This window comes from Mercenaria mercenaria, chromosome 5 (genome assembly GCF_021730395.1).
Source record: "Mercenaria mercenaria strain notata chromosome 5, MADL_Memer_1, whole genome shotgun sequence".
NCBI lineage: Eukaryota > Metazoa > Mollusca > Bivalvia > Venerida > Veneridae > Mercenaria > Mercenaria mercenaria.
The window spans coordinates 6,598,373-6,614,893 of record NC_069365.1 but is presented as its reverse complement, the minus strand read 5'-3'; the positions used below and the strand labels follow the sequence as shown (position 1 = coordinate 6,614,893).

General features: G+C 34.9%; 1 protein-coding gene across 1 annotated transcript; it reads right to left on the bottom strand.

The window, feature by feature from the left end:
• Positions 1–249: 249 nt before the first annotated feature.
• On the bottom strand, positions 250–10,630 carry LOC123558764 (cholecystokinin receptor-like). Its single transcript, XM_045350631.2, has 4 exons — positions 10,546–10,630; positions 7,450–8,249; positions 1,967–2,341; positions 250–1,120 (listed from the first exon to the last, which is right to left on the bottom strand). Exons 2-4 carry the CDS (start codon positions 7,778–7,780, stop codon positions 498–500), a joined length of 1,329 nt encoding a protein of 442 aa, XP_045206566.1. The 5' UTR covers positions 7,781–8,249; positions 10,546–10,630; the 3' UTR covers positions 250–497.
• Positions 10,631–16,521: the final 5,891 nt, after the last annotated feature.

The following is a 16,521-nucleotide window of genomic DNA, read 5'->3' as shown; positions in this document are numbered from 1 at the left end:
AATACTGCTACAAATTGATAGTATCTTCAGCCATTTATTATTATTGCTTAAACGTCGTATCCCCTCACGTAAAATATCAAAAAAGTAATTTCGTTTTATAATAATTATATAACAGTATTCAATATCTTTTTACTGGATAGCTTAATATGGATACCGCAGATCTACAGATCGCGGAGTTCGATCCTCGGGTGAGGCATATGTTCTCCGTGTCAGAAGTCATTTCGTCTTCCACCGGTGAAACCGGTGAAACTGGTAGTTACTTGCGGTGAAAACATGAAACTAGTTCAAAATCCTGAAACAGGTTAGGTTAATTTCCGCCGTTACATAACTAAAACGAGGCGCTAATCACAAAACAAACAAATCTATTTGACATATTCTTTTTCCACTTGTTATATTTCACTTCATTTTGTACAATTTTATGTAAAGTGTCCAATTTCTGTCCTAAACAAGATTCTTTTTTAAATAATATTTAGGAAGTTAGTGTACCTCCAAATAAATCACGACTTTAACTTATCGTTTGAACTCAAGTCAGTGTCATCTACTTTCTGTGTGTCTGCCCAAGTAAGCCGCCTTGTACTTGTGTAATTTGTGTTATATAAATATCCTCTCGATTTCTGTTTGCAGCACATACACCGTCTGAAAGCAGCAATAAATGATTGGCGAAAGCGTTTGTTCATGAAACAGTAGGTAATCGGATTACAACAAGATGACAAGTACGAAAGCACAAACATAAAGGACCACACAAAACTAGATATATTTTCTCGTATACTTTCAGGATGAAAGCTCTTCCAAGTTTGCACAGTGTAAAGTGGAGACCAGCAAACAAAGAACTCAATCACAAGTACAAACAACATCCTGACAACACGAAGTTTAGCCTCTCGGCTTTTTTCTTGATTAGATTGTCGTATAATTCTAGTCTGGTCCATTTTCGATCTCCTAGGTGTTGATTCCTCGCTGCTACACGGACTAATTTCCTTCATTTGTATGGACAAATAATTTCTATCATTACTTCTACCAAGGTCAGGAGCATTATCGTGCTTAAACAGACTCGTTCTCGTTGAACCTTTAAATTGCAATGACACCATTAAGGGCGATTTGGAGATACTACCATTGCTGTAGCCTGAAAGAAACATATTATAGTAGTTATTGATACATATGCTTTTGTGTTAAATTTTGAAACAGCTTTTTATTCTACCAAGTTAAAACATTGTTACGCACATAATAGAAAATTGATGAGAATATTAAATATTTTTATATGCTATTTCTATTCGTTTACAAAATATATTTTGAGCAACAAACAGTTAATGGCAATGAAGGATACTCAAAAATTAATATTGATTTTATTAAGTCTTTGTTCAACTGAAATATTGCTATAAACAAAAAATTTATTTTGATCATTGGAGACTGGCGTGTCAAGGAAAACCAGCACGACACATTCTATAATATAATAAAATTTGTTGTTTTGAATGTTATTTTCCAGAAACCTATTAAGAACAGACTGCTATATTGAATTATAACATTCAATGTAATAACTGCAGATATTCTAAACAGATGTATGTTGTATCATTTCCGGTTACTAATTGACAAATACTGTCGAAAGCTTAATGATAGTTTCAGACGAAACTTAATGCCGAGCGAAGTAATAAAGAGCAGAGGAGATGTAATAATTGTTGAACATAACTTCACAATGACAATTAAAGGATTAAACATTTATCAAACATGTACTTTATATTTGCCGTCTCCAAATAGAGAACTGTAAAATCTATACAAGCAAAATAATTGCGGATTCAGGTTGATTAAGTCTTTTAATGACAGGTAATGTAGCATGCTTTAACATCGGAAATTTGACTTTGTGATGCATATCATACAGACAGACGTGATACATCATATTTATGATGCAATTAACAGAATAATGTACTTTGAGGAAGATTTCTCAGATTAATAGTTATCATATCGCATTACGTACCTCTACCACGTTCTGCAGGGTCGTACATACTGATACCAGCGCACAAAGTACCCATTATTTTCGTATATGCACCAGTCATCAAACAAAGTGGTATAAACAGAAGTACCACATCGAGAAATACTGTGTACGCTTTTTCCAGGTCTTCATTTGCCCAGCTTTCCCGGCATGCACTTATATCTGGTCTAATACGGACATGTCGTGTTGATACCGCTATCGGAATCACTATAATTAATGCAATTGTCCAGCACACGGCAATTACCTTGTAAGCATGTGATAAAGTTTGCCACCGACGTGAATGTAATGGTCGGCAGATTGCAAAGTAACGCTCTAGGGAGATTGCAACAAGTGTAAAGCAGCTTGCCCCAACTGACACACCTAAAATGAGAAAACCAGTACACGCATGTCAGTTCAACGTCAAGCAAACTTGTTGGTGTCAGCTTCAAATAGCAGCCTATTAAATTTGCAATTAGCAGAATGTTACTTTTAAAGTTAAAAAAAATGGTAAATAATAGATGATATTGCAAAACATTTTAAAGATATTGAATAATAGATATTTGAATAATGCATATATTATGAGCGTTCCAAGTTGGCATCATTATTGATAGCCTTTGAGCTCGACTTTTCTCTCGAACTTTAAGTTGTAAGACACTAAATACTTCTTTAAGGGCAGACAGGTTAATTCAATATTACTGCAGAAAAGTCGGTTTAATTTGTATCACTTTTGTATTAGATATGACGTTACACTGGCCCGTTCAAAATGAATCCAGAAATCAATGAAAGCATGCGTTCCAAAAAACTCTTAACAAAGGAGATTTTTTGGGCAATAGTGTTTTACACATAATGCAAAGAACTTTGCAACTGAATAAAACCAGATGTATATTGTATTTTGTATCGGTAGTTTAACAGAGCAGTTGCAAGACAAGGTACAACAACTAAAGGGTCGACATGTAATTATGAAGTGGTAGGGACTCCATGTATAATACCTCAGACAGCAATGCAAGTTTGATAAGCCAATGTTTTAATATGCTAGCGACAAGACGTGTCTGACTATGGAATCAAAACAGACTGATAGATCAAAGTAGACAGCAGAAAAAGAAAAAAAGTCAGTTTGTCAATCTAGCTCTACAGTGTAATGGGCGAAAAAAAACAGGTTCATTAGAATGATTTTTTATGCGCGGTTGATGTATCTGATTTTATAATTAATGATTCGCTCTAGATCGATGTGACGGTATGTTTCCCTTTGGAAGTTTGGTATCAGATATTTGTGATACATCTGTCAAGACATTAATCAGTCCAAGGTTTATTCTTTAATACATATTTAGCATATTTCCATAAAGTTCAGTTAAGTGTAATCTACTGGTATAAGCTGACGTAGTATTACCAATTTTGCAACTTTAACCCAGTTTTAGAACTTTGAAAGCGAAATGTTAACGGAACTGTTCATTTAACATTGGAAAATTTATTATGCCACGACAGCAGGTTTCCTTACGAAGAGATTTATTTCTCTTCTGCTTTTCGTGATAATTACGCCGGGTTATTATAGGTATAGGTACATAACATAATACTTCCCGTGATAAACGAACATGAATTACACACATGGCTAAGCTCCTAATTGACAACACTGATCCTTTCAAGTTTCTAAATGATTACCCTACGGTTTTGGTTTGAAGCTTTAGTAAAAGAAATATGGTATCGTTGTTCATAGCACGACTAAACCTAGATTGCACGCGGGCGTGTTAGCTTTACGACAACAAAAAGAAAAAAAGAAAGAAAGAAAAAAAAACACGTAAGGAACGTCATTGCCGTTTAATGGTTTGTCTATTCTATACCTCAACACAATAACGATCACACGATCGCTAAATCAGTTAATCATATCAAATATCGATGTGAATGATTTTTCATCGCGACGGCACATAGTGAAACGACGTCAAACATGACGTAACTCATCCATTACCGGTTATAATGCCCTCTTCCAGTTATATTGCTAGCTTCCAGTAATTTATCTGGGCTACAGAATTTTGTCCTATGCAGTTTTGTTACCTTTTATAGTAAACTTTAAAGTATATAATAACATTAGATATTCAGTTCCTCTTCAAACGTAATAAAATGCTGTTTTCTATGTACAGGCATATGTCAAAAAATGCAGCGTCACTGAGTTAGAATAAATAAATATTAAATTTAAATGGCCTGTCCATTGTGAATGAAGGCTACGTTTCATCTATGTTTTGTTGCAGTAATATCTCATGCCACTACTTCTTTATTTGATTACAGTTGGGTTGCCGCGTAAATTGTGCCATTATACGTCACTCTGCCTTTACGCGGTAGGAGATGACAAACTACCTTTTAAGTATATGTACAGCAGACATTGTGAATTGGGTCAAGATTTCAAAGATGTAATGATCGTTCAAATAGACCATCATGCATCCACTAGGACTACCACGATAAAATGAAAGATTTGTTTTAAATTCTGATCTATTCCACCTCAATACGGAGCGGTACGAAGACAACTGTTTTTAACCTTGACTTTGTCAAAGTTTGTTGTTAATATCTAAGCACTTGTGTTTTAACTGCTGTCTTTCTGAACTCTACTTTATCCAGCTCATCTCCCATATACATGGTATACCATTATGTATAACAGTAAAATCAATAAAATACATCTAATTCATGAAGCACAATGTTTAAAAGATAAATGGACAAATAAAATAGATGAACTGAATAAATAAGCTGGACTTGAATTCATTTAAATCATTTTAGCTGATATAATTTACTCTACAATTCCACAAAATAAAATTTCATTTATTTCTTTTCTTTCAATTTAACTCGTAGGATTTGTATGCGCTTTATCATTTCATTATTGGATATCGCACTGTGCCACACAATGGTGTTCATATTTTCTTGGTGAAATGAAATGCTTAAATCTGCTTATAACTGAAGGCAGTGGTAGTATTATTGTTTTATTTTTAATGAATTCTTGCAAGACGTTCTTGTATAGTGGACGATGTTTCACTTTATCATTTTAACTAGAATTGTCTGTAGACACAGGTTGCAACCACTGGTACATTTGTCACATACGGAAATCATTCAATGTTGCAGTCTTATGGGTATAATCCTCAAAAAAAAATTATGAAATGGATTCATTATTCTATACCACATACTTTGAGCTATGGCATCACAAACAAAAATCAACTATTTTGATTTCAAGGGCCATACGCTAAAATTCTCAGAGAATGCCAAGTGTGCAGGTCACATTATGATAAAGCTCGAGCAGGTTTCATGAATTACATTAAATACTTTTAGTGAGGCACAAAATTAGGAAAATGTCATTTTTTTACTTTTCAGGGTCCATAACTCTAGAAATAGGGGGCGGACCCGGATGAAATTATGGTGTGCGCAAGTTATATCATTAACAGATTCATGCAAGGTTTATCAATTTATCAAATACTTTTTGAGCAGGGTGTCACAAGGTGAAAATGTGCATTTTTGACTATTTCAGGGCCATAACTCTAGAAATGGGCCGACCAGATGAAAAGTAGAGTGCGCAAGTTCATATCACGATTAAACTATGCAAGGTTTCATAATCTGTATCAAACACTTTTTGAGCTAGGCGTGTCACAAGTGAAATGTGCATTATTGACTATCTTAGGCCATAACTCTAAAAAATAGGGGGTGGAGCCAGACAAAAAATAGGAGGTGTGCAAGTTCATATCATGATAAAGACTCATGCAAGGTTTCATCAATTTATATCAAATACTTTTTGAGCTAGACGTGTCACAAGGTGAAAATGTGCATTTTTGACTATTTCAGGGGCCATAACTCTAAAATTAGGGGGCGGAGCCAGACGAAAAATAGAAGGTGCACAAGTTCATATCGTGATAAAGACTCTTGCAAGGTTTCATTAATTTATATCAAATACTTTTTGAGGCTAGGCGTGTCACGAACTTCGGACGGACGCACGGACAAGAGCAAATCTTTATGCCAGCACCACTCATGGGGGCACAAAAAAGCCTTTTGCAGCATAAAACAATAGAAAATACAGTATGAATGCACTGACGAAATATGAAAATTTATTTAACAGATGTGTTATAAATACAGATATTTAACGTCGCACCGACACAATTATAGGTGATGTAGCGACTTTCCAGCTTTGATGGTGGAGGAAGAGCCCAGGTGTCTCTCCGTGCATTATTTCATCACAAACGGGCACCTGGGTAGAACCACCGACCTTCCGTAAGCCAGCTGGATCCTCACAAGAAGACTCCAAGTGAGGCTCGAGCCCACATCGATGAGGGGCAAGTGATTTGAAGTCAGTGATCTTAACCACTCGGCCAAGGAGGCTCCATAAAGATATTCAGTTTGGTATTTTAATCAAATGTAAGAAAACCAATGTTTCTTCCCAACTTTGCCCAGGACTTTCATTAGATACTAAACATCCTTGGGGCCTGTTACAAAGCGTGTTACATAGCGTGACTCAATCAAACACAGTCTGCTATTATTTGCTTGGTTGCGCTCTATACTTGCCGATGTTATTCAATATAATGACGAGTGACATATTTTCTAGTTTATTTCCTCATTATTACTTAAGCTATTGATTATGCAAATGGAAAATCTACAAGGCACGATTTGGACAAATGTATGTGAAACATTTTTGCTACGAAGTTGCTTCTATGAATTTTTAAACTTTATCTGCAGTTATAAAATACCGGAGAAATTTCCGTTTTCTTAAGACAGTAGATATAACTTGTGATTATTTCTTTCCTATGAATTGTGGTCATTTCTTCTAATGGGTTATTTAACTCAGGCTTAATGGAAATCTGTCGCTTTTATTACATTTGTTTTGTTAATGTACTTAAATTTAACATTTGCAGACATTTTTACTTAATTCAAAAATAGAAAAAAAGAGGTTCAAAATATACGAATAATTGAATACATAGAGGATATTTGTTTGTTTCAGTGAAATATCAATTTTATTTCACAAGTGAACATCAGAAACTGATATTTTCACGCGTGGCGAGTGAAAATGACTTTTTTGGTGCTCACGAGTGAAATAAAATTGATATTTCACTGACACAAACAAATTTTCTTTTTATTTTATGTGTAAAACTCTACTTTTGTCGCGTTATTTATAAAATGTCGAAAATCGCGTGAAAAAGCAACAGAAAGCATAACACATTTGACTTCATTTTAACGACGTCATCGTCATTATGGTCCCCCGTATTCATAACGCTCGGTATACAATTTGACTTCAGTCGCGACGGAGGACCGGAACTAGTTCGGCAAAAACAGTGAAAAATAAAAATGATAATCTACTGTTTCAAAACGGTGGATTATCACTTTTATTTCACTGAGAAAACTCTATAATTCACTGGAAAACATAAAATAAATTATATTATTGTCTCCTGCAGCAAAATGATAATTATTATTACATATGATCTTTGTGTTATGTATATGTGTCCGTATAAAATCGCATAAATCAAAATTCTTACCTTGAGCATATCTGATAGTTATGCACATAAATGGTCCAAATATGAAGTTTCGAATCATAATCGGCACAAGAGTGAAGGGCATACAGAACACAGCAAGTAGAAGGTCACTGATTGCTAAATTCAGCAGAAACACATTTGTTACTGTCCTCATTCTTTTATTTTGGACCAAAGTCAAAATCACAAGGCTATTCCCTACAACTGCTAAAATGAAAATTGTGCTATATATTCCTATTGCAATTTTCAAAGAGATATCGTCATCATTTTGACGCGCTACTGTGACATTTTGAAAGCTTACATTTTCCATAGTAACATTTTCAAAATTGCTCGTCATTATTTGTTTTTAGTTTTAAGTACAAAAAGAATAATAATTATTATGTTAATTACATATCTGTGTGTTGATGTTGTACAACTTTTTGCCAGACTGTCTTTGCACTTGTCAGATAAATGAGGAACTAATACGGTATTCCTTTCTTTAGTCCCTTCCTTTGTCATTCAACCTATAATGCTTTCAAATATCACATGGAAAAAAATGTAACTCCGTATTTTACTTCTGTGACCTCTTCGCACACTGTTGTAATCTGACTGTCCATCCTAAGTCCGTCTTGATCCGTCTGATACCGCTGCTGGAATGTGGCCGGTATTTAGCGCGTGTCAAGTAGTCCTTGTGTTGTCAAAGAAAATTAATTGAAGTTAACCCGTCTTTATTTTACAATATTTCTTATTTTCTTTGCAATTAAATGCCAGCTTTCAACACGGTTTATCGCGCAGTCAATTAATTGTTGAATTGTTGCTTAGCCTTTCTGAAATAAATTAGAAAAAAAATTAGAAAAGACGTAACAAGGCACATTGCAAATAGAAAATTGACACCTTTCTGTACAATATATGAAAAATAGTAAGATTTTAACAAATATTCCATGCTCTTCCCTTCATTTTACTTTTTTTATTGCACTCCATTTACTGTGTAACATCATAAAACACATGTCTTCTTGTATTTTGAAAAATAATCTTCAAAACACAATTCATGTATATAATATGATTTTAATACACCCTTATTAAAACTATGACAATTTTAACTTTTTTGTTTGGTCTCCTTAAGTTATATGGTGCTCATTTTTACGCGTTTTATTATATGCACTGTACCGTAATTTTCATGAAATATATATGAGCCGTGCCATGAGAAAACCAACATAGTTGGTGTGCGACCAGCATGGATCCAGACCAGCCTGCGCATCCGCGCAGTCTGGTCAGGATCCATGCTGTTCGCTAACATCTTCTCCAATTCCAATAGGCTTTAAAAGCGAACAGCATGGAGCCTGGCCAGACTGCGCGGATGCGCAGGCTGGTCTGGATCCATGCTGGTCGCAAACCCACTATGTTGATTTTCTCATGGCGCGGCTCATATTATAAAAAGCCATTCATGATAATATTAGCTCTTAAAGTCATATTCTCCATTGCATATTTTAATAACAATTTTACTTGAGATTCATAATAATGAGACATAGTAATAATTTTTATTTTGCAAATTCATCGAATAATATCTCATAGTTATTTCAATAAAAAAACATTTACGTACAGAGTTTGTATGTATAAAAGTCGGTTAAACATAAAGCTGTATTTCTCGTGTATTTCAATTACGTCCTTTCTGTAAATTAGTTTTCACATAAATGTTATTAATGGTCCAGAAAATCCCATAAGTTATTCGAAATAATAATAACTTGTTACTACCGACCTCAAAGAAACTATGTTCAGAGAAACTGGTTATAATACAATTTTCTGTATGCGTAAAGGATATTTAAGTAATATCTATCATACTAGAATAATTGAGTTCTATGATGTTTTGGTAGCAATAAATTGACAATCATTAAGCCGTATTAGATTTCCACACATAATTACCATGATAGCAAATGGTCAAGCTTTCGATTAATCATCATAAAAACGCAGAAAAGCAATTATACGAAGAGAAATGTCATGTGAAGTAAAAGGAAATGACTGTACATATACGAAATATCACTTATGACTTGTTTATATTCAGTCGTTGTTTTCTGTTTAAAAAGATAGTATGAATTAAGGCATACCCATCTAATTTTAAAAGTTATCAATGTAAGCAATAGGACTGGTTAACCTGGCGAAAATACTGTTTTGTATTAACCGTTCATTAACGGCCGTACCTGACAGCAGTTAAACTCCAAAAGGCAAACAAATGTATACGTCTCAGGTCATTTCCTATCTGAAGAGACGGGATTTCTATTCGAAATTCTACAAAAAAAAATGTTTTCGAAACGTTTGGTGCTGAGAAATCAAGCGTCAAACTCCAACTAAACTGAGGTGCCGTCTATATGGGTTACCGGCGGCGGGCATAAATAAACCTAATTACTAGAAATCGAGGCGTTATCTTAATATAACGGCAGATTATCACGGAAATACCAAAAACAAATAGATTCTATTTAATCACATTAATTCTTGATACACAAATAATATCTAAAAAGGGGAAGACTTTAAATATTTATCGGAATGCAAATGTTAGGAATCTTTATAATCATTACTACAAGGAAAAATATTATCAGAAGAACTGCCGAAAGAGTAATTTTATCAGGAAAGTGCCATACAACGCCCTTGTCTTATTACGAATGTTCTTACCAGTTCCATGCTTTTCCCGCGTCAACGTGAAACAAAACTCAACCGCTGTCTTTAGAGCATTTAGTGTTAAGATTTTGTCCACAAATTTTTCTTATTCCTTGAATATGTTATTTAATGTAGTTTCAATGCTTTACGTTTTTTTATTAGTGCGATTTAGTAATGTATAAACTTAAACGATATATGCATTTTTACAAAGTCTGAAATACGTATCCATTTTTATTTTTGAAACTTAAAAATCGAACCATATAAAATATCACGATGTTAATTTTATTGTTTATATATGTTTTACTTACAATCTCTAAGTAATAATAAATAACTGTTAGTATTTTGCGGATCGTGTATAACATCTTTCTAATGCAGCGAGCTTGTATTTTGTTTTTTACAAAATACGTTTTTAAATAAAAAGCCTGAATGAAATTACAACTCGTTCTTTTTCAATATTTACGTAAAGACACTGACCGTATTATATGCACACGCTGACAGTATATTCCAATAACAACCGCCACGTCTCAATCCAAGTATTCGCACTGCTCAACAAAGAAATCCTCTCTGTCAATAGTGTAAAAATAACAAGATGAACATCAGTTATATAGTCGCTGCTAGGTTCGGAATTGGTATTATTGACTTGGAAAAAGTATCAGATTTGTTTTCTTTGCAGCAAATTTGATAATAGATATTTCATTTGACAATGAAAGAAGAAAAAAGCATTCTAGTGCTGTTTGATACTTTAAAAAATCATAATACTTACAGTTATCAACAACTACTAAAGGATCATTGCAAACGATCAGTGTTTGTAAATGATTATTACATCTACAACAGTTTTTGTTCTGGGTTATAGTCACATCAGCACAAATATGGGTGATGTGGCTACCTTCTAGCTTGTCAGGGTGGAGAAAGACCCCCAACTGCTCGTCAGGGCATTTATTCAAGCGCTGAAGGTCACGTGGATACAAACAATCACCTTCTGTAGGTCAGCTGAATGATTTCCTAAAAGAGGTTTCGAACATACGGAAGTCTGGGGCAAGTCATTTAAACTCAGCGACCTTTACCACTTGACCGTCCTACACTGTATCAACGAGTAGCATGTTAAATAATCATAGTTAAAACAAGTAAGAAGATGAATGAATGGATGGACGGATAGAATGACGGAGAGACAGACGGACAGATAGATTAGAGAGATAGACAGACACATACAAATAGACAGATACAGATATAGATATATAAAAGACAGACAGACAGACAGACAGACAGATAGATAGATAGATAGATAGATAGATGATTTGCATGACTCCGGCGGGAGCATCATTTATATACATGTAGAACTACTGTGTCATCAATGAGGAATGTACACTTTTCTTATGGCTAACAGTTATTCTGAAATAGTTTTGAGGCCTTTAAGCAAACTTGGGAATGCATCAATTGAATTCAAGATATTTTATGACTCGAAAGGAAAATTACTTCGATAAATTATATATAATTGTATGTAAATTATATAGATATTTCAATATAGGCTCTTTCAAAGTGCTGAAATCTATGTGACACGTCTTCGATATTTTCACCATCAAACACAAACAAAAGTTTTCATATACCTAAAACGCAAAGTATTGTGATTTAGGTCAAGAACTACCGCATCAATGATTTCATTCCCGAGAAAAAGAAAAAAAAATCACCCGCCCGCACGTACGTAAAAATCTCCGAAAACTTGTTTTTTTTTTTGTTTTTTTTTCTGATAGCTTTTCAAAGAAGTTGTGTAGATATAAAGATAATTTCTGTCGTACTGTAACCCCTATTTTCCCTGTTTGTATATTAATTGGCTGTGAATTGATTGAAAGAAAGAAACTGAAAAAACAGACCTTCCCAACTCAAAATTTCTTGGTCAATCAAAGCACAACAAATAACACTTTTAAGAGTGGCCATATTGGGATCATTTTTTGTCCGTCTGTTATCATTTTTGACTGAAATGAACCTCTACCACAAACACTTAAGCTATCCTGATATGTTAAGAAATTATTCCAATGGGATTTGAGCAATGTTGAAGCATTTGTGTGCCCAACTCTGTTTGGTCTCATTGGTCAAGTGATTTATTACTTTCCCCTCACCTCTACCGTTTGGAGTTTAACTAGAGGCACAAAGTTGCTCATGTGTCGAAGCCATTTAACTGGGTTAAGATATGTTATTCCACTTGTGTGCCCGTTTTGTCTAAAATATTTCTCACCATCCTCTGCCGATAAATGGGCATGCCTTCAGATTAATGTAGAACAATCAAAATTTAAAAAATGACACTAATCCCATAGTAATTATAAATACAAAATAAAAACAAACTGATTCAGTGAGTTTTGGCAAGAACTTATTTGCAAAACCATTCATGTAGTCTTTAAAACATACAGAAAAGCTATCTACTGTGTTAGTCACACTGTAAATGTTTGATTTCTGTGTTATTCTTAAAGAAATGTTAACTTAATGTATGATTATAACTGGTTATGCTTCCTTTTAGGGTCCAAGCTGGAAAAAAAAATACCCGCTTGCTCCATGTAAAATCTACCCGCCTCTGAAAAAATTTAAATTGAGAAGAAAAAAAAATTTCGCTCGCTCGCTTCTGTTTTTTTTTTTTTGAAAATTTTCCGAAGAACTATTAATCAATTTGGTATGGCCTTGGAAGCATAGAATGCAATCAAGAAATTTAATAGCAGACTGGGTTTGACTGAGTCTGTTCATGAGAGGTAATGAAATGTGCAACACCTCTCACGCCCCACTAGCGGAATTCTATTACATAGATATTGAATGGACTGCATGAACCAAAAGGACCCAAAAATATAACACTGACAGGTTTAGAATCTTTTCCGACTTAATCGATTCATAACCGAAATCCTAGACTAGCTACTAGTCTGATAATAAGTTTCTTTTATATACTAATGTATTTCCTTGTCATATATCTTTCATTTATAGATAGCTCCCTGTTTATAGACTGCTCCCTTTTGAATATCTGGCTGTATTATCACTTACATTCGGCAGCAAGAAAAGGTAACCATGTTATAACTATGAAGGGAAGTAATTTAACATAAAATATGAGAAGAGACTATGACTGGCAAATGTAAGGACTGAGACCAGTCTACCGAAATCCTTTCATTTAAACGCCTCAGCCAAGATATTGTGCAACTTACACATTTTCTAGTGTTATGCACTTAATGTGAAAACCAAGATGATGTATACTTTACGGTGGCACAGAGGTGACATGCACTACTCTTTTTTTTCAATTGCACTTCTTTTTTTTATGTCGTTCCCACGATATCCTAACTCGAGAGAACGACTTAGTATGTCGTGGTAACGAGTTACTAAGTCTTGGGAACGACATGAAAAAAGAGAAGTGTATTTAAAAGTATTGCATTGAAAAAAAAGGAGTAGCGCAATAAAAAAAAGTAGTGTAATAAAAAAAAGAATAGTGCAATAAAAAAAAGAGTAGTGCATGCTAGCTATGTCGAGGGAACGACTTACTAACTCGTGGGAACGAGTTAGCTATGTCGTGGGAACGACTAACTATCTCGTTCCAACGACAGAGTAAGTCGTTCCTACGACATAGCTAACTCGTTAGCACGACATAGCTATCTTGTGGTTTTGTTAAAAGCTCTAGGAGCAAAGTGTCCCCATTTGAACAAACTTTTGAGAAAACCTTATGATGATGCAACTGATAAAGTCTGACGAAGATCCACCAAGCGATTCGTGAGAAGAAATATTACCAAGAAGATCCTTTCGAAGCATAGAATGCAACAAAGCGAAATAATAGCACAGTCTGTTCATGAAAGGTAGCGGAAAGTGCAAACCCCTAACACCCCTTTTAAAAGCGGAACTCTGTTACACATGAACATTGAGAAGACTCTACGATACAAAAGGACCAGAACATATAACAATACTGAACCCAAGTACGGAGAGACTGCTTACGGCCGTCAAACAGTACTTAAAGATTGCTGTTGTGATAGTAAATAAAATTTGTAAGAAAATCCTTTGGAAGCATAGACTGCAACCAAGCTAACCAAATTAAAAAATAGCAGACTGTTTGATTGGGTCTGTTCATAAGAGGTAGTGGAAAGAGCAACCCCCCCCCCCCCCCCCCCCCCCCCCCTCCCCACAAGCACCGGCTTAAGCGGAACTCGTTAAAGAGGAAGTCGTTTAAAGGTATTTCTATTCTAGCGACCCTTCAAGGGACCAGGCGTCTCCATAGGACGTCATAATAATTTTATTGTAAACTCTATAATGATGCTACAAGCCATGTTTGTGATAAAATTAATCAAGCGTTTAATGGTAGTTCTTGTTTACCGAATGTCCCCATTTGAACACATTTGGAAAATGACATTCTAACATCTCTGAAGACAAAGTTTGATGAAGATCCATCTTGCGGTTTAGTATGAAGAAGTCGTTTACAGGTTTTTCTATTTTTAGCTCAAGCGGCCCCTAAAAGGGGTCAAGCAGAACCATCTAGATAAGTCAGTGAAGACATTGCTAGGATGCTACGGAACAAGTTTGGTGTAATTCTAACCAGTAGTTTCAGAGAAGTTTAAGTATATTGTGGACGACTGACTGCGGACGATCCAAGAATATTAATGAACCTTCGTTTCAGGTGAGCTAATTAAAAACGCATCAACATCAATACGCGAGGTGTCCTCCGGAGTATATTACTGGCTAATTGTAGCGATCAGCGCGGTACGCGTATTCAACAATCTCGTAAATAATAAATAGTTTTATCTCAAATCGTTCAAACAAAACGATAACTTTGAAGAGAGAATTCCTATTGTAGATAAAAGTTATTTCCAATTAGTTAATAGTATTTGATGTGAAATGCCCGCATTTATGGAATTTTCGAGTGAAAACAAATTGACGAAAGAATGATACGAGGGCGAATTTCTGAGTCTAGTGATTTTCATAACTAGGCATGTAAAAGTAGGATACTTCTGCTAGAGTTGTAAAAAGCTGTTAGCTCTAAAATGTATAACTCTTTTTATTTACGAAGAAAATGACACTATCACAAACAGATGGTCTCTGATAATACGAACTGCGTAATGCGGTTGAGCCTGAAAAGTTCATAATAGACAGAAGTTTTGTACATGGTGAGCTTTCGGACCGAAGTTACCAATTACAGGACATAGAATATATAGGCGGTCAAAATACCACAGTCCCACAATCGGACCTTTTACGGAACATGACCGGAACGGAGCTGCTAAAAAGGTCAGACATGATTTATATCACATGTGAGGTGCCGATTTTCAAAATGCACGCGTGAGCAGGAATTACAAAAGTGCAAGTTTTGATATAGTTCAATGAGCAGGCATTATAGCGTATCAACCTTTGAATGTCAAGCAATGTTTAAACAGTTACATTGTAGCAGCTGTTTTAAATAGAAATCATCCAATGTCATAAGACAATAAGTATACACAGCTGGGAGCACTGCCGGTTGCTGAAAATATTGCGTGGACTCAGCATTCTGAGACCGGGAGTCAGTCTTTTAACCCCAAGGAGACTGAATATCCGCCTGTGAGAAGGACAACTGAATTTGATAACATTTTTTGCTACACTTGTTTTCCTTTTTCGTTATATCGTAATGTCTATATCAAGAGAATATCTTTTTCTGGGAAAGTTGGTAGGTGGTAGACACAAACACCACTATTCGCCGCCGTCTTGGTTTTAAGTTAATAGCTTTTGACCAAATATAAACACATCTGTATAGATCGTGCCTTTTTAAGTGAAATAAAATGCAATAAACGCCTTCAGCGTAGGTGAGAGACTATGAAATACAATATAAATATTTTTTACAAGGTTCTTACATTAAGCTTAATTAAAGTATGTTGAATCTCTTATATCTGTAAATCTCTTTTTAGTCAGATTTTATCAACACGTTATGTATCAAGTAACCTATGCTCTTTGCATAAACGAAACAAACGCAGAGGAATGTTGTTTCTCAAAGAAGTGGCTGAAAAGAATCAACTTGATATTTAAATCGAAATAGGAAAGTGGGAACGGAAAACCGCAGGTCACCCAGCACGACATTTGTAACCAAGTATTAGTTCTAAATGAAAGGGTATACTATGAAGTAATAATCTCTTCTTGTTTAAAGTAAATTTCGTATTTTAAAAGTTTCTGTTTAATGTATTGGAAACCCGTCTCGATACCAACGTTGGTTAAGGTAACTGGAACACGCCATGTTTTGAATAATCATGAAATTGTGTGTCCCTTGAAAACAAACGTGTCAACGACCATTATATTACACGTACAAATAAAGTTCTACATTTTGTACCGAATTTCTAACGTCATAACGACATCCCGGTAAGGTAATATGCGCCACCCAACGATTTTCAACGGACTGTTATGAAATTTTGCCAAATTAAAGTTGACTATATTTCCGGTTGACTGTTATTTTTCCCCCAGTTTTCTGTTTTTTCTCCATTT

Bases quoted from the DNA above. Each gene is read 5' to 3' on its own strand.
- LOC123558764 (XM_045350631.2), bottom strand. From the start codon at position 7,780: ATGACGAGCAATTTTGAAAATGTTACTATGGAAAATGTAAGCTTTCAA. The intron at 2,342-7,449 runs GTAAGAATTTTG...TTCTCATTTTAG, and splicing joins AACTATCAGATATGCTCAAG to GTGTGTCAGTTGGGGCAAGC. The intron at 1,121-1,966 runs GTACGTAATGCG...TGTTTCTTTCAG, and splicing joins CCCTGCAGAACGTGGTAGAG to GCTACAGCAATGGTAGTATC.